General features: G+C 34.8%; 3 protein-coding genes across 6 annotated transcripts; 1 reads left to right on the forward strand and 2 right to left on the reverse strand.

Moving 5' to 3' along the window:
• Positions 1-4,088: 4,088 nt before the first annotated feature.
• Positions 4,089-4,925, reverse strand: ND-B22 (NADH dehydrogenase (ubiquinone) B22 subunit). Its single transcript, XM_066406309.1, has 3 exons — positions 4,715-4,925; positions 4,387-4,529; positions 4,089-4,331 (listed from the first exon to the last, which is right to left on the reverse strand). The coding sequence occupies exons 1-3, from the start codon at positions 4,813-4,815 to the stop codon at positions 4,144-4,146; spliced, it is 432 nt and encodes a 143-aa protein (XP_066262406.1). The 5' UTR covers positions 4,816-4,925; the 3' UTR covers positions 4,089-4,143.
• A 409-nt stretch (positions 4,926-5,334) lies between these two features.
• On the forward strand, positions 5,335-12,850 carry LOC136420218 (DAZ-associated protein 2-like). 4 transcript variants are annotated; one of them, XM_066407074.1, is made up of 6 exons: positions 5,335-5,516; positions 5,863-5,968; positions 9,330-9,431; positions 9,502-9,620; positions 9,672-9,818; positions 10,034-12,850. In XM_066407074.1, the coding sequence occupies exons 4-6, from the start codon at positions 9,504-9,506 to the stop codon at positions 10,232-10,234; spliced, it is 465 nt and encodes a 154-aa protein (XP_066263171.1). In that variant the 5' UTR covers positions 5,335-5,516; positions 5,863-5,968; positions 9,330-9,431; positions 9,502-9,503; the 3' UTR covers positions 10,235-12,850. The 4 variants fall into 4 exon arrangements, with proteins under 4 accessions (XP_066263171.1, XP_066263170.1, XP_066263168.1 ...); XM_066407073.1 differs by having other exon boundaries at positions 5,896-5,968; XM_066407071.1 differs by lacking the exon at positions 5,863-5,968.
• Positions 12,851-13,468: 618 nt separating this feature from the next.
• Positions 13,469-16,157, reverse strand: LOC136419770 (uncharacterized). The gene is made up of 3 exons (XM_066406308.1): positions 15,748-16,157; positions 15,195-15,302; positions 13,469-14,955 (listed from the first exon to the last, which is right to left on the reverse strand). Exons 1-3 carry the CDS (start codon positions 15,886-15,888, stop codon positions 13,657-13,659), a joined length of 1,548 nt encoding a protein of 515 aa, XP_066262405.1. The 5' UTR covers positions 15,889-16,157; the 3' UTR covers positions 13,469-13,656.
• Between the last annotated feature and the right edge of the window lie 2,141 nt (positions 16,158-18,298).

An 18,298-nucleotide genomic window follows, 5' to 3' on the forward strand; every position in this document is an offset into this window, starting at 1 on the left:
ATTTCTCATTACAAACAGAACAGTAGCACCTTTCCTGACCTATTGACTGGATTTCATGTACTGAGTGCTCTCCCTCATGGAGTCATGGAGGCAGATAGGCGAGAGCTCAGGAAAAGGACCATCCAGAGGTGATAAACACGATGGGCACGACTGGCGGACAAGGGGCAGTGGACCAAGGTCTAGATCTACGGAATGGATCTACGTATCTACGGAATCTATGGAACTCGTGCAAACATAGACACCTGAACGAAGTCGCTCAGAGAATATGGTAGCTTTAAAAACTACACTTTTGTAAGCTATTTTATAATGGGAAAAATGGTCTGAATTACAGAAACTGTGGAGACATCGATATCGCAGAGCACTGCATTTTCTAATGTCCGTTAGTCCAAGAGCAGCGAGACGTGCTAAAAGAATTATGTGGGTAACCCAACCTAACATCGCTCATGGATGGAATGTTGGAAGACAAAGCAAATTAAGACCGCGGTAGTAATGCCATTTCTGCGATGGTTAAGAAAAAACAGCGGATAGACCATACCACTCAAGAGGGACAATAACTCCGGATCTAAAAGTAATTGAGAACCAAATCCCCAAACCTCTCGACACTGACGATTTATTCTCCAGGAACAGTTCCGGGTCGTTGCAGGCTGTAGGGAAAGAAAATGCGAGGTTGTTGGTGAGTAGAGGTTTCATATGCTGCAATATCATTCAAAACGTCTCTTTAATCCCAAGTTACGAGACCAAATGTATTAGCATGTCAAAACAATTTCCAGAAGACGAAAAATGCTGAGAAAAGGATTATTAAGATAAATGGTAAGTATTTGTTATAAAATATAATTTAGCGACAAATATCTCAAACTCTGCAGAAATTACTCATCCTACTGAAAATGCTTAAAAACCTGTTGATAAGCAGACCTGCTCATTTCCTACGACTTATCTATAATTAAGCATATCAAGTATGATTCCATTTACCCACTCATCGTCAAGCTATGGCGCACATAATGCTTAGTTATAACCACACACGAACCTTTTTCCATACAAGAATTTCCATAATGGTAACTAAAAACGCACTTATGTGCATTTGAGATGTTAATTAATTGCTCTTTAGAATTTTGCAATATTAAAAGCATTGGCAAACTTAAACATAAATAGGAAGCTTTTGTCTTAATATCACGTTTATGGCTAAATATTAATTTGCGATAAAAGCTCTTGATACGCTAATAAAACCTCTATTAATTTTGTGAGCAAATAATGACTAATTTTGCTTGCATTTGTGAGTCTTTGGGATATTGGAAAAACAAAAACACGTTTAAGAATTAGCATCCAGAAAAACAACGTTCGTCATTATTTTGATATTAAGTAGAAGTGGTACTACAAATATCTGGTATAAACCTGTTTCGTGAGGAGCACGTGTATATATAATTCGCATTTCCCACGATTTCAGCTTATTTTAAAAAATGTATTTTTGGAAATTAAAAGTATTAGACAATAAGTGCCTATCTAATAGATGTACAAAGAGGACTTGAGCTTTGATGTCAGCCGCATTGAAAAATATACATAGACGCATCCAATTGGTCCGCAATTTTGAACATGTGTGGCTTAGTCACTGCTCTTTATATTATAAGTGTCAGTTGTCCACAAGTTGACATTCATTACATAAAACCTGATTAAGGGACGGATGTTTTCAGGCAAAATTTAAGAATATCAATGTTGTTCTGTTTTAAACTGAACAATAATGCTGCTGAAACTAGAAAAATGATTAATTCGGCTTGGGGAGATGATTATGTTGATGCTTAAACTGTTAGGAAGTGGTTTCATAAGAGAAATTTTTGCCTTGATAGTCCATCACGTCCGGAAGTAGATAATTTGTAGTCAAACTTTATTGGACGAAATTCCATGCAAAACTGAAAACAACTTGCAGAATAATCAAAAGTGACTCGACAGACAATTTCGGTTAGATTGCGAGTGATGGGAAAGATTCCAAAGGAAGGAAAATGGGTTCCTTATGAGTTAGTCGAAGACAATAAAAATCGAAAAATTGGCATCTGCATGAACTTGTTTTCTCATTATAAAAGAAATAATTTTCTTTGCGATAATCCCCAGCGTAGAAAAACATGGGTTGATCCTGAACCTGGTCAAACTGTTACAGCTGAGCATTATCAAGGCCAAATGATAAAATTAAGTGAAGCCCTGGGGCCACGGAAGTCGGAAAGTGATATTGTTGCATGCCAATACTCGTCCGCATACAGCAAAACCGACCCAGAAAGCAATTTTCTCCTTAGGCTGAGAAATTCTTCAGCGTGTGACGTATTCTCCAGACCTGGCTCCTTGTAATTTCCAATTGTTCAGATCAACGCGGTCCCATCTAGCTGACCAGTGGTTTTCTAAAGTTGAAGATATTCGAAAATGAAAATAACTACATATTTTGCCTCGAAACCACTGAGTTTCTATTGCGAGGGTATTATCATCTACCCAATAAATGGCAAAGGACCATAGATAACAATGAAGATTATTTTGATTATTAACATTTTCAATAAGTATGTTTTAATGAAGCTTAATTTCGGCAAACATTTCTCAGGTTCTATTTGTACAGCTATTACATGTACATGTTATGTGTTTCCATTTATCGTGTGTAATTTCGGCTCATGACTAATTGGATCTTGTTGTTTAATTTTGAAGAGAACAATGCTAAAATACATTTTTTACATTTCGTTTATTTGGTGACACAATAAACCATTAAAAGCAGTAACCAAAAAGTCGATAAATAAAGGAATAAAAAAGCCAAGACTCCTACAGCAAATAAGAATATTTACAGCAGGTTTACATTACAGCACAATAAAATTCTAAAATCCCACAATAAAGAGCATTTGCCGGCAAATGCAGCTATGAATTATGTGCGAATCACAAACATTTAACAAAGACATAAGGATGTGTTAGTGCTTTTCAATAAATACGTGGTATTGGAAAAATGGAACCGTTTTACCTGTGTATACATATAGTTACCAGAATTCTGTAAACCCTTTATATTTGATAACATTAACAATTCCTGAGCACTATAGATAAAAAATACTAAGTAATTTCTAAGGCATAATTGTTGTAAATGCGTATTTATTGAATCTCTTGTATAATAACAATACAGTTTCTAGATTCTTATCGTTCATACATCAAAGTAAACATTATACAGGTTGTTCGAAAAAAACCTACATAAATGCGCATATTTTGGGGTGGCGATTCCTTGGCTTAAAATAAGAAAGTTCTTATGATCATATGTAGATCGGAAATGCCTCCTGGTTGAGCATTTTAAAGATGGAGCTCAATGAATGGCTTTTTTTAATTATCTAAATTTATTTATGGTATATATTATTTGGAAATCCACTTCAGAAGTTTATACCCACTTATTTTTTTTCATATGGGAAAATTGTATTTATTCTTACCCAAGTTCGAAATAAATGTCGCAAAAACTGTAGGAACTATACAAAAAAATCAAAAATTTTAACGTCCTGTTTTCAGCATTTGCTGATCCATGTTGATAAATACTTTTTTACATTATTTTGAGGCCTAAAATCTAACCCTGAAGATAGAGCATTAAAAACTGAACCATCCTGTGTAGAAGAAATTGTTTTCTTTTTACTCTCTGTCTTTTACCCACCCAATTGCAGACCTACAGTTGTCTTGAATTGTTTTGTTTATTCTTTTTGCATAAAAACAGTAATTTAAATTTGGTATTTAATTTATACACGGGAGGTTTATTGCAAATATTCTGGCGCCTTCGCCGTTTTCTAAGCTTGAAATGGAGTTGAAGCTAGACCTAATTTTGTTTACTATGTTCAAGATAGTAAAACTTAATTACCAGTAATCAAGATTTCGAATATAAAGTGAAAATTGGAACTCTTTGAGTCTTGAGAAATTTTAAACGTGTCGTACATACATAAAAATCAAAAGGGATTTTTATTTGTTCTACAAATATTACAGCACAGATTAGTCACTTATACGCTAAGAGATGTATGTATATTACGTACTTTTCCATTCCAGCTTTTAGTACGCAGTTACGGTTAAGGGATAAATAGATAGGGGCCACCAAAATAGACACCTTGCACATAACTTTTATTTCTTACTCAAACACTTCTAACTTATTAATTGAAATTGCTAATGGTGAAAAGTAGTAGATTTTCCATACTGCTGTTCCCATTGCTTGATAAACTCCTTCTTCCTCTGTTCCCTTCGGGCAAAATACTCTGGGTATTGGGCTTTTTCAAGGGGGTGCCAGTAATCAAGAACCCAGTCAGGTGGCACCACTACTCTTCCATATGCAACACCACCAGGAGAATGAGGGACTAAAACATCATATCATTAAAGCATTATTTAGATGTATGCATATGCCAAAATCACATTTCTTTGGGTGCCAGTGCAGAGTTTTAAATAATTCTTTCTCGCCTTCTTCCAGCAAAGATTTTGCCATAACCATATCTTTTATATCTTTGTTGTCATCGAATCGTTTTCGCATTAGAGTGGCTTGGTACCTAAATACATCCCTAAAAAGAATAAATAGTATTGATGACTAAATAAAGGAAGTTGTATTCATTGATATCTTTGTTACTATAGAATTTTTCAAAGGTTAGAATATGCTTTTCAGAGTTTTTTAGAGAAAAGTTGATAATTTCTGTTAGAAATGTGATAATTTTGTTGTTTTTTGACCCTTATGTAATAGGTAACAAACCTTTTGAAATACCATGCCTCCAAGTCCCTTATGGCCCTTTTATAAAGACTCTGAACTTTTCTAGTGTGTGTAGTTAACCCTGAGGGTAAATTTACTGCCATTGTTAAGAGAAATTATGGAAAAGTAATATATTTAGTAATGCTTTTTATAAAAATTAATTTAATTTAAAAATAATGGAGATTGGCAATTAGTTGTCAAAAGCAGGGCGCCTAAAGTCATTAATGACAAACATCCTTCATTAGAAGTCCAGTAATCGCATATTGAAGGCTTCGAACATCAATCTATCTCATTCTAGCTTGTTAAGAAAGATGCCAAAAAGGGAAATAAAATCTGTCTCGATCGGATTCCAGCTTTAAATTGAACGCGCCCTTAATTTGCACCATGTTGTCAATTCAACTTGGAAAAATTCAATTAATATATTTCTTTAACCGTTCGAAAATCATTAAATTTTCTAATAGTAAGCATTGTGTATCTAATTTGAGCATTGTTAAAGTTATAAAAAGCTGAAATTGAACATTCGAGGACGTAAAAAAAGAAAAATCAGCCTTGAGCGATAGTTGCGCCCTCTATGGGGGTTGATCTTAACCAAAATTAATCAATTGTCATTGACCCGACGTGACAACATTGCAAGGATAGGCGCTCTAATTTTCGGTTCGGTTGGAGCTCCCATCTTGTGAAGAACTGTTAAAAAAGTTGTAAAAACCGATTAAAAGTCGTATTAAAATCAGCCATTTTGCGAAATTTTGTGCAATTTTTACTCGTCCCAGTCAACCGATACTCATCGCAATGTCCGACAAGAAAGGTAAGCCCCATTTCCGATCGTTTAAAAGTCAACATTTCCGTTTGCCCTCCATTTTCTCAATTTATTGTAATCCCGCTGGAAAAAGCACATTTTCCGGCTGGAATCGTTAGAGAATTGTGTTACTAGGTAATTGGGCCGTATAAACGCCCAATAATTAGGGGGAAACAGCAATAAAATCCCCAAATCTATGCAGGATGCTTCAATCAATAAATGATTATAGGGTTATCTCTTTCTAGACCAGGTAACCCAGATGTTCTCACTCATTCTGGTGTATTTTACAATAGCCTTGTCCTGCATTGCAATACTGCATTACAGTAACAGGGACTTTATTAATGTTCTTATTTAGGGCCAGATTATCACCAAAATGTGTTACTTGCAGTGGCTGGTTTTTATACAACACTCGAGGAGGACCTTCTGACTAGCCAATCCAGGATTCGGCCATCCAAAAAACAGTACCTATTTCTTTTCATGTGTTTAATACAGTGGCTGATGCTTGTTGGTTATACCCGCTCAACGATTTACCTTCACTAGATTTTTGGTTGGAAATTTTACTGCAGTCCTACATTTATCATCACAAAGAAATTCCTGGAATTTCACTTTGGCATTCAGTTGACTAGTCAAACCTTTCAAAGTTGTTCATATTTGAAAGTCCAATGATTTTGTAATTTCTACTTTACTAGACAGACTTGTTTTTATTGGTATGGAACCTTTTTTTTTAATTTTCAAGTTTTCAGACAGAGCTAGGTTCAAACTAAATCTGCTTTATTGTTGAAAAATAACATAAAATCTTGCTGACAATCCCAAAGTTTCAGGCATGGGAACAAATCTCAGCGCATTAAGGTCCACAAATGCTTTCTTAATGAAAAACAAGGTGTTTATAATTGTCTAAGTCCTGGACTTCATTTAACTTCTTCAATGATCCACTTTATGCCATATTAGGCCATCATTTTTCCCTTTTGGCTCCCTTGTTATATTAGGCAAGTAGGTATAAAAAAGTGGAGGGTCATATGTCTTATCCCATAATGTGAAAAAGACATATCTCTGCCTTAGACAACCCTGCCATTCTTAAAAAAACTTTACATCTGAGGAGGTGGAAGACACACCTAAAGTTAAATCCGACATTTAAATCCCACGTCTTCCCAACTTTTCCACCTGCAAGTTTTACTTAGACTAGTGTACTGTGATTGCAATGCCATTAATTAGACAAGATTTAATAATGAATATACAGGGCTTCATCACTGCTAAATTTTTTCCAACCATTCCAGTGCAAAATGATATTTTAATTAACTAGTTCGTGACATGCGAAGCATTGTTTAAAATTTTGCCATTCATTTACACGGCCACTATACCTGCTTTCAGCACTGATTTTGGTGCGGGGTATTAATCAGTTTTAATAACCTCCAACTTGCATACAAGTACTGCTCTTAATTGAAAAAATCAATTATGTAATATGATTTTTCTGCAGATGAATTTTTATAGTTACAGCTGACAACTGGAAAGTAAATGAATTGCCATAAGGGGAAAATTTTAAATTTAAGAATAAAGTACAATCAAAACTTCTCTCTTCTTGAGGAACGTGTTCTTCTTGATGTGAGGCCTTGAATTCACATAAAAAGAGACTCCTAATGAATAACGCCTAAACTTCTTGAAAATACAATTTTTTGGTTTTATAACCTAATATCTCTCAGGGTCTTGAGTTAATTCAAAATCGATGCTAAAACAAACCAAGAAAATCGCACTCTGACTTTTAAAGCTTTCCTGCTGCTGAGCGATATCAAGTTACATCTTCAAATTACATAAGCAACGTTGAAACTAAAATTAAAGTTCTCACTCAAGATCATTCATCATTTCTTCAACCTTTACATTTTTTCAATAGAGGTTTACATCCAATAAAAACAAGCTTGACCTCGCGATTCAGCGACTAACCTCAGATGAATGTAGGGCTGGTAAGAATTACTTAACTTATTGTAGCTGAAGATGTATAAAAACTCTCAATGGTCCAAGATTAGACATTTGTGGTCTATTATTCACTGCATGATGATTGTCAAAAAATATGTAACATTAACTAAAGTACTGAGTTGGGCTAGCATGTGTGAAGGGATCTGTTTTACAAGGCATTATAATGTGTAAAGAGATCTTTTACAAGACGTTATAAGGTGCAATCTTTCAATTGTCGAACCATTTAGTAGAGTAATTTGAAGGACTTGTTTCTCTGTTCCGCTCAGATCATCCTATGTCGAGTAAAGAAGTCAAAGAGAGTTCATTAACAATCTGTTACATATTTTTTGTAGTGTGTGGGTGTAGGGTGTCGACTAAGGGTTCCACCCAGTGTTTGCTACAAACATGTTGGCTATTCCGCTGAAGCACATCTACGTCGCTAATTTTTATCATAATTTGTTTCGTACGGTCCTTAATAGCACCTCCCGTAATATCCAGGTATTTAAGACTTAAAGGTTTAGAGAATCGTTGAAATATCTGGACGTTACTAGGGATTAGTCTAAAAAATGGGACTTACAGGACAGTCGGTTGATTAAAGTACTAAGGCTCATTTAATAGGCTGACTACAATTATTTGCAACAGGTCAAAGGGATTTTTTCCGTATTTATAATGTTTGATACGATATTTTATTAATATGTGAATAACCTAGAATAAGTACATTTTCACTAGAGGATAGTCGAAGGCATTTCTGGTATTATGTTAGTCATCAATTTTATTCTGGTTTGATGAGCGATCTCATGGCTTTGAAATAAATACCAGGGATGTGAAAACTTGCATGCAGTAGTTTTAGTGTAAAAATAGAATTTTATTTTATTTCCAATCGGTTAATTTTTACTTCCCAAAAAGGCTAAAAAATGATACATTAATTGGTTGAATAAGTACTTGAAAGAGATTTTTGAGAAGTCACTTATATTCTGTTGATAAATAATTATTAGCAAATTTTATTAATTTCCAGCCTTCATTTCTCGATAATTTTGATACTTACCGCATGAGTGTAAATATTTAACCGATGGTTCTATCCATGTCCGTCAATAAGCCGGTTAAAAATTTACCGTTTGACGTTTATTTTGATTTTGTGCATGCTTTTGATTTTTTCCCACCCAGTGCCTTTCAGCGAAACAGCTTCATAACGCTGAAACGCACAGCAATTTATCTTAATTTTATTTTGCATGCCTCCAAGAATAAAGTTTAATTATTTGCGTTCTCAAGGCTAAAGTGTAATTATCCGCCAGAAAGGTAGAAATGTGAACGCCGAATTAAACTTTCGTTGCATGTCTAAGATAAGGTAAATGTATTTTTTTATAATTATAATTACTCAACAGTAAATCAATGTTTTGTACGTCAAGATAAGTTGATTTTTTCCAAAACAAAACGATTTTTTTTCATTTCTCAGTGGAACTTGAATTATTAATTAATTTAAAAACATACACATACGAGCTTCATAGATAATCCTGCTATAAATATCCAAACGTAGGCGACAGTAGCAGCAAATATTACTCAACAGTCAACATCCAGTATGAGATTTATTTTAATGTTATATATTTGGCAATATTGGGTTTGCTCCTTCCACCCCACGTACCATGAAGATACCTGACAAATAAATATTTCTGTAAGTTCATATTAACATCTGATGATATTTGCCAGGTTTCTGCAGCAAGGAACAACCCCAATAGCCCGGAAACATAAATTAGTTCTTAGGTAACACTCCACAATAACGTAATTAAATAAACAGTAAGGTTTGTTGCATTACCTTTCTCTTGATGCTTTTGTAGATAATTGTATATAAATGTAAATGTGGTCAACTTCGATTTGCAGCAATCGGAGGTGCGGTGCCACCTCCTTCTTCCGCCCCTTCATATACACCCCAACCGCCGCCCCAGGCTAATCCCCAGGTACCCACGCCCCAACCCTACGGTGGTAAGTTGTCTTCGGCTAAAAAATGATAAAGCGCTGGAAAAGATGGATGTATAAAAAAATCTTCTTCCAGTAATGCCTGGAATGCCAGGATCTCCTTACGTGATCCCTGGTCAGACACAGATTTATCCACAAGGGCCGCCTCCAGCCTATGATCAAACTTTGACTCATCCGGCTCTAGTTGGGCAACATGTGAGTTGTTTAAAGCGAAGGAGACTGGATGGTTTTTTTTTTTTTTCTTAGATTTATCCTCCAGGTACAATGTACGCCACCGGGTATCCTACTTACCTGGGATACCCTACTTATGCCCCGATGCAGTATTATCCATCGTTAGGTGCATATTCGTATGCTATGCAACCGACGCAATTGAGGCCCACTATCATGATACCAGTAAGTGTAGCATAATTTTATGTGGCTGGAAAAGGTTGAAATACTGCAGGTGCATTCGGCAAAATGCGAAGCGAAGAATGCCATTATGGCTTGTTTCTTGCTTTGTTTACGTTTTGTCTCGCAGCGTCTTCGTCGGTAATTTCAGTTAGTTTCAATAGGAAGCTAACTAACTAATCCCATTTGAACTCCCATGAAATACTGCTAGACCCAAATAGAATCCCCACCTGTTCCAGAACGGTTACGACGCCGGCGCGCGTTTCGACGGTCTCGCTCAGCAAGTGATTCCGCAGCCGCCACCAGGTGTCCCACCGTCCGCTGCTCAGTTGGCCGCCATGGCCGGTCACCAGGTGGCGCTCGGTCAAAAAAAGAACACGTTCCTCGCTGGAGGTTCAGAAGGAGGATACACGTTCTGGTAGTTAAGTAATAATTTAGATCTAGTTCAAGGTTGATTATTTAAAGTCTTTTGTGTGAAAGTCGTCGCTGAATGGAATAGTTGCTTTCCTAGGGTGCTTGTCTGTTTGATGCGATACTTCCAAATGTGGTTACGTTGTTAACAGTATTATGCGGTGTTATGTTGATGCGTGCGGAGATTCTTAGAAGAATAAGATTTGATTCTCAATCTTAATCGTTAATAAGGCAATACTTTGAATTGCGGTTAGCTCTCTGTTACGCGTAATTGATCCGCTGTTGGGCGTTTACTTGGATTTGAATGTATAGTGTTTTTATTTTCTTTCGTCGGTTTCAAGAAGATGTTGGGTCTTGTTCGTAGCGTAATTCTAGAACAATCACAATTGCTGAATAAGAGCAATTAAGTGCCATATTCTGAGTAACGTCTAGTTGGAAAATAACCTAAGATACTTTGCTTGAGGCAAGATCGAGGACATCACAGATATCGATTCCTTTCGAGGAGTCGAGATGCTCAGATTTTGAGAGTTGAAGGTTCGAAATTGTTGGGTTGTCACAATCTAGGAGGCACCATTTGCCAATAAATAGATACTTTATTTCTCAAATTCGCGACATTTTTTCACGATCAGACTTGTTTATTGATCTTACAGTGCATGGTGGTGAGGTTTTAAGTCACATCACAGTCACAAATTTGAAACAAAATATTCAAATGCCTGTGACGTAAATAAAAACAATTCGTGATGGGGGATTGACTTATCAACTGTTGTAGCCAATGTTGTTGCGACATTTAGCCTTGTCGCACAGTGATTGGTTAATACCCACGCACTATAACCAAAGCAACTCGTGTCCTCCGTATTGTAACTGCATTTGTTAGGAGGCCCTTTGTCGTGCAACGATTGATGAGCGAGATTTGCCTTTATTTATATCCTTAAGTTGGAACTGTAAAGAGGACCATCATGCGCCCGAAATTGATTTTAATATTTATTTGTTCGCATTCTCATATTATTTCTTATAAGACTAATCGTTAAGTGGAACTTGCTGTATAAATGAGATGTGCGTGAGCTTACGTGACTTTTCCAAAAGTCTAAGACATACGTTCAGGAAGGTTTTTAGCTTTATTCTATACAATTCCAATTAATTTATCCACAGGACAATCATGTCCACAGCAGGAAAAGCCACTGTAAACAGTATATTTGATGATTTAAGGGTGAAAAGGAGTACTGTTAGAATGATGAAATAAAGTAAAAAAGCCTCTTGATGGCATTTAATTAGAGCAATCGTTAATGAACTTCATGATTTTATCGTAACGCGAAATTTTTTTATCCCTAATTGCGGATAAAATTTTAAAAACTTTCAAGAACATCACATATTTGACTGATGCTGTGTAGAGAATAATACAAAGGGTTTTACTTCGATTTTACGTCAAAGATTGGCTCAAACGATAAATCAATGTAAAGAACAATCTTATGACATTCGTAGTGGTAAGTATGGATTTTATGACCCTTTTAAAATGAAGTAATTAAAAAACGATTTTACATTTTAAACAAATTACGAAAAAATCAAAAACAACCAATTGGGAAACCCTGCTTAAAATTTCATAAACCTACCAGCAAATTCATGTTTAGACTGTTATTAACTGAATCTTACCAAGGGCCGATTCTTCAATATCCTGCTAAAACTTCGTGCGAAATAACCTACAGTTCATGATAACCGTCCGAAGTGTCTCCCCGGGCTCATTCATTGAACAGCTGCACTGCAGCATTTCGCTGCAGAACTGACTTAAAGTGGTAAAATGTGTTACGACGAAAAGCTGGAATTTTGATTCTTCAGGTTAGACAAAATCAAATTTGCGGCTACTTGTCAAATCACATTATCAGACAAAAAGCAGTCCGCGAATTCAAGCTTCAAGTGCTGTAGTGCTCGATCCCTACAAAATCACTGAATAAGTCTCCTGTTAATTGCAGAGGTGTTTCAGATGGTTATCTTTATTTCAAGGATTTTTGCTAGTTGGTTGTTAACTATCAACTCACGCTCGGAACGTTGAAAAATCGGCCATAAAGACGCGAAAACCTTTAAATAATCCTACAGAAATAAAAACACTAGTGCAATAAAAGTAATCTCGATAGCTAATAAAAGTAATAATATTAAACAGTGTTAGAGGTTTTTACGTTGATTGAAAATACTATAATGACATTGTTGAAATCAAACTTCTAGGGCTCAATGTTGAGGCAATTAACAATGTTACCAAAGTATTGTTTGTTGGAGTTATTGCTCTACAGATGTTTAACAGTCTTTCAGTTTGGTTTCAGCGATTCGGAGCTCTTAATACTATAATTTCGTTTTTTACACGTTGAAGGTGTTTAATCTCAAATAACATGAAAAATTATCGAATTGTTTTCCTGAGAAACAACCTTTTGTATGACATGTTACCGAAGTAATAGGAAGGCAGCTTGTGTTTACGTATTTGTTAAAATAATGTTTTTTTTTTTTATTTTTTATAAATTGATGTTTACGTTTATTTCTGTTTTTGACTTGCCGGCAATATTGCTGATATATTTTGTTGATATACAATATACCTATTGTAAAAGTGAGAAAGATGGAATTAAAAAGAAATACCTTATTAAGAATCTGTGGTTTTATTCCTGATATTGAATGAGTATAGTGCGCCTTTTGCCCTCGAGGCGGAGGAATTCGTGAATGTATCCTATCACATGATATACACGTGCCGAAAGTTCTCTAGTACGGAGCTGTATGAGACCTTAACGAATTAATGGTTCTTTAACCCTTTCAAGTCTTTAACCTCATTACAATTTCTTGCCTAACAAATTACCAATGTAATAGTCTCCAGCGATAACAATGAATTTCCTGGAATAAGTGATAGCCCAACATTCTTCAATATTTACTAATGTTATTCTTAAGCCGCTGTATGAGTAATGTATGAGTAAATTCCGGAACGTAGTGCGATCGATCTGCTTATTGGAGCAGCATTACGCCAAATTATCATGAAAAATATTGGGTTGAAAATACCACTCTAGAGTTCATCAGAGTTTGTATTGAATTAGAGGAACTTACCTAACTCCATTATACATCAGTAAGCCTTTGTTTTAGGGAGTTTATTATCATAATTATTATTTGGAGGGATAAGCTGGGTATATTCTAGTTAAAATATATAAAAAAGGAAACAATCAAATACTAGCACAGCGTATAGCACGTTGTATTGATCATTCGATTATACGGTTATACATTGCATGAATAAAATAAAATATTTATTTTCTATGAGAAACGATGCTAAACGTTATATTTTATATATCTGTAATAATAAATTGATAACAGTAGAATAACAATGCTGAACTTATTTTGTAATTTTATTACTTATTTCATATTAATAGTACCTTTGTGTATAAGCTAAAAATTTTAAACTCTTACAAAACCCCTACTTGCCAACAACATTCATATCACGTAACTGCCGCGAAACCTGAGGATACTCTCCCGTTGAAACCAGCTGGTCTTCCAGTTTCTTTAAACTAACAACGGGAGACCATCTATAATTCTCCAACTCCCTGGGAGTGTACACCAAGTCCAACTTACAACTATCCACGTGGAATTGCGTAGCCCTAATACTAGCAAACTTTTTTTTGCATATGTGACACTGCATGTGAGTTTTTCTATGAGTCAGAGTCTCACTCTTACTGTAAGAAACCTTATCGCAATAATGACATATTTTCACTGGTCTTGATTTATTTGTTTTCACTTGCAATAGATCAGAAGAAGTTGGGGACAATATCTCTGTTTTGAGGGGGCTCGTGGCGATAGTCAAGTGCCCCAACGGATAGAACTTTTCTTCTTTTACTTCTATTTGAAAATCTTCATTCGGCGGTGACGTCAGCTTATTGTAAACCTGTCCCAAATAGTCATAGAAGTCGCATTGAATGCCTGTTGACTTTACGATAACATTAGTATAAGTGGAACTATCAGTTAAATTCTCATTACGCTTTCTTAAAAACGATTTATCCCTTGAGAGTTGTAATGATGGAAATGTGTTTTTGGCGCAATACTGAGTAGACTTATTGATAAGTTTCACATTATCGGTTTGAACAGATTGGTACATGATTTCTTTGGAGGGCAACTCTCTCAGGAGTTCCACTTGACATTCTTTATCTACTTTTTCAACACCGAGGACAATGGGAATAGAACAATTAAATGTTATTTTGTCGTTTAGAGGTCGTTGCTTCTTATACTGATTAATTTGACTATCATTTAAAGCCATACGGTCAGTGCTTTTTAACTTCTCAGTTCCTGAACGTGTATTCAACTCACTAAAATCAGTTTGCAAACGCCTGTTTTTCATGTGTTTGTGATTATGAGTTTGAATACCCAAAGTTTTTGTTTTCCACTGAACCATATCAGTTTGAGTGCAATTTCCAGTCAAAGAAATTGAATCTGTTTGTACGCTTACTTCCCTAATACTAGTAAAAAGAGTCTGTGATTCAGCTGACTTTGTTTGCGTCTGGTCACATTGGGAGTACCCATCTGAATATGCTGGAAACACTTGAACGCCCTTGTCGATAAGCTTTGATATGTTTTGGGCCGCGTTTTCATTTGTTAAGGAAACCCGCTTTAAAGACAACCAATGGAAGATATCTAAAGTTGAATCAATGCCTGGAGAGGACAATTTTTCTAGTGGACAACTAGTGAGCCTTTGCTTTCTCAGTGGAGGTGTATATAATGCTGCCTAGAAAAAAGGGAAAAGAAGTGAGTTTTGGTTTTTAATGGGTGAAATCTGAAGTTATGGCTGAAGACTGATTGTGGACAGTAAGGAAAAGTTATCGAGTGAAGCCTGTTGATGATAAGACATTGTTTATGTGTTCATATGAAATAATTTCAAGGGGCTAAGACATACAGTTGTAGGGGATAATGACTATTGCCATAATTTTGTTGTCGCCTAATGTAAGTAACACACAACTATCTTACCTCTAAATTGTCCTGGTTTTGAAGACAGCGCAGCTTGAAATCATAGAAGCTGGTCACATCTACTAGGCAGTTGAAACAAACTGCCATAATTTGATCTGTCTGTTCAATCTATAAAAGGAATTATTGGGAAATTATCATTTTGAATACTGGTAATTGATTGTTTTTAAGCTGAAAGATATTAGATTTTAGGTAAAAACCCTGCACAGTACTTTTAATAAGAATATGCTTCTATGAATTTCAAAACATTTTCATAGCGGTGTGAAAGCCTAAAATGAATGAAAATACCAGTGTTACTTTTTACTGTTTTATGTTTGCTTTTGCAATTTTAACAAGTTAACTTCAAAGTGTATTTATATTTGGTCAAGCAGAAATAAGACTTGATACATGTCATAAATGTGACTCATTTAGGACTAATCATTATTTCAATACTATCTAATGTTGAATTACTAGATCTATGCAGGTCTAGTGAGTATAGAGTTTGATGGTAAACTCTGCAGGTTGTTGATTCATTGATATTCTCAAAGTTCTAACAGATCTAACCTCAGAAACTGACCTTTATGTTCAACATCTCAAAAATTATTTTTCTCAGGAACTCCCGTGGTTTTCGGCATTTTCCCGTGAACATAGAAAGTAAATTTTTCGTTGCCATACATAATCGACAGCAATCTGTTGATCCTGAATAGCTGGAACTCATTTTGGCACATGAAAACTGCTATTGAACGGGAACTATCTACCTTCGTCAAATAAGAAAAGGTTAATGTTATGCACGAAAATCCATGCGAAGCTGTGAATGAATAAACTTGTTTAGATATGAAGGGCCTAGACAAAACTGTCTGGAAAAGGGATTTAATGGGAACGAAATTACGCGTAAATGACTCATTGAAATTGGCACAGTTCTGTTGTTAACCACTATAGACCCGCCGTCGGTTTTCAGTTTCAAAAGAAACCGCCGTAGGAGACTTTTGTGGATTATTAGAATGCTTAGAGCAGTCAGAGCAGTAGCTAAAGTAAATTTAAATCCAAACTAAACGTAATGAACAATTCTAAAATTGCAGGTGCCGCCATTTACGACGTCACTCTCCTTTGTGTTTGAATGGTAGTACTATCTAAAACTGTGTGACGTATTAAAAATTGGCTCACCTCACGTTGTAAAGTGAAGATGGCGCCACATAAGCTATTGTTGATAAAATGGTGGCGCACTCAAAAACGCACTTTACTATTACTGATTTAATTTTGGGACACCCTGTATGGCAAAATGGAAATAACAACTCAGATCATTTTACAAAAAGGAAATTATCATATATTACAACACAATGAAAACATATATGCAGATATCGTAATAGTCATAATATCATGAAGGAGAGCATAAAACTTAACACAAACAGGTATAGTGCACTAAATAAAAGCGAAATTCTACTGATTTTTCTTATATGATAATAAGGCACTACAAAGACGTTATATAAAAATAACATATACAGGATGTTTGGTAGAGCAATAGATTATTTTCGATGAGAGATGGATGGGTTTTTTTTGAATTTATATAAGTATATTTATACTTATATAATTAAGTTTATTTTTAGTGTTAAATATTTTCCGATTTCGGAAATCTTTTTTAAAATATTCTTAATATTAGTATTGACAAAGCAAAAAAAACATTTAAAAATTATTATTACAAACAATTATGTAGACAAATTAATGTGATAAAATACTTTGATTCTAATTTATTTTTCCATATAAAAAGTTGTTTCTCCAATACGGCGCTAGCTCAAGAAATTGAAGTAGTCTTAAAAACTTTTCTATCGCATACTATTGGAAATGATATATGGCGTTATGACAAAATTATAATTTACAAAACTGAAAACAGAAGGAAATACTACTCACAATCAGAAAATTTGCATTAAATTTAAATAAGTATTAATCATTTGAAAACTTGTAGCGCTAGTTCTAACTTAAATAATACTACTATTAATTAATTTCATTTTTAATGCATTTGCGTGCTATTTTTCTTATTTCAATAGTTGCGACACCTAATCAATATCATCTCTTCCTGATCCTGAGATCTGCTACAAACTGGACACGGTTAATTACTTCAACATATTAAAAGAAAAATGAATTTAATTATACAACCTTGATTATTCCATATAAAAACTTAGGAAAATCTATACTTCAAAAACGGTAAGACTTCGTATGACGATAAATATAATTATATAGATTTAAAATGGCCCCATCTATATCCCATTGAAAACTTTTTATCGCTGTACCAAACGCCCACCCTGTATATAGATGATAAACTTTTACTGTCCATATAAAAGTGGATAATCGATAACTGACAGCAAACTTCGTATTTATAAAATACAACTTCCTACTTAAGAAAATTTCAACAGTTTAACAGATGCTAAAATCGAAGAAACGAACATGAACAAACCGTTATATTTTTTTAAAACTAAGGCACCATTCAAGTTATATTCATGGTGAAAATGGGAACAGTGATTTATCTTAAATAACTATTAGGTAAGTTGATATTATATGTCCTAATAATATACATGGTGTTTCAACATGGTTGTGCCAGACTTAAGGAGGTTACAGGGGACGTTGCGATGAACAATTTTTGCATAGAAATCCTTAATCAGAAATGAGCCGTTTTGGCTTCAAAGTCATTTGTGTTTAAGACACTGGGATATTCAAGTTAAATGAATAAAATAAACACTTTTTTCTCTTTATAAAAGTTTATTAATTGCATTTCTAAACTCGATGTTGTTGAAAATTGAGCCACATATGGGATAATCACAATCCTCACGTCGCCTGGATCGGAGCTTATCAAAACCACAATAAACATTAATAACGTATCTCTCAAAAGTTTTCGGAATTTTTTCTAGTAAAATGTACCTACTTTAATTAATATTCCACCTAGTTGGAAACAAATTGAGCAAATTTATTGAAGTTTAAGATGACACGTAAATTTTATTGAATATAGTTAAACAAGATATCTTACAAGCTCGATATTCGGAAAGGGATTTATCAATTGGTTGGACGAGTACCTAAGCGCGAAATTGTCAGATTGTATAGGGATCAAAACGTGTCGGTCTCGACAATTTATCAAACAA

This window comes from Euwallacea similis, chromosome 3 (genome assembly GCF_039881205.1).
Source record: "Euwallacea similis isolate ESF13 chromosome 3, ESF131.1, whole genome shotgun sequence".
Taxonomy (NCBI): Eukaryota; Metazoa; Arthropoda; class Insecta; order Coleoptera; family Curculionidae; genus Euwallacea; species Euwallacea similis.

Excerpts from the sequence above, each read along its gene's own strand:
- ND-B22 (XM_066406309.1), bottom strand. The coding sequence starts at position 4,815 with ATGGCAGTAAATTTACCCTCAGGGTTAACTACACACACTAGAAAAGTT. Across the intron at positions 4,530-4,714 it reads GAGGCATGGTATTTCAAAAG|GGATGTATTTAGGTACCAAG; the intron begins GTTTGTTACCTA and ends TATTCTTTTTAG. Across the intron at positions 4,332-4,386 it reads GCACTGGCACCCAAAGAAAT|TCCCTCATTCTCCTGGTGGT; the intron begins GTGATTTTGGCA and ends ATGATGTTTTAG.
- LOC136420218 (XM_066407071.1), top strand. Across the intron at positions 9,432-9,501 it reads CACGCCCCAACCCTACGGTG|TAATGCCTGGAATGCCAGGA; the intron begins GTAAGTTGTCTT and ends ATCTTCTTCCAG. Across the intron at positions 9,621-9,671 it reads CGGCTCTAGTTGGGCAACAT|ATTTATCCTCCAGGTACAAT; the intron begins GTGAGTTGTTTA and ends TTTTTTTCTTAG.
- LOC136419770 (XM_066406308.1), bottom strand. The coding sequence starts at position 15,888 with ATGAGTTCCAGCTATTCAGGATCAACAGATTGCTGTCGATTATGTATG. Across the intron at positions 15,303-15,747 it reads TTGAGATGTTGAACATAAAG|ATTGAACAGACAGATCAAAT; the intron begins GTCAGTTTCTGA and ends TTCCTTTTATAG. Across the intron at positions 14,956-15,194 it reads AAAACCAGGACAATTTAGAG|GCAGCATTATATACACCTCC; the intron begins GTAAGATAGTTG and ends CCTTTTTTCTAG.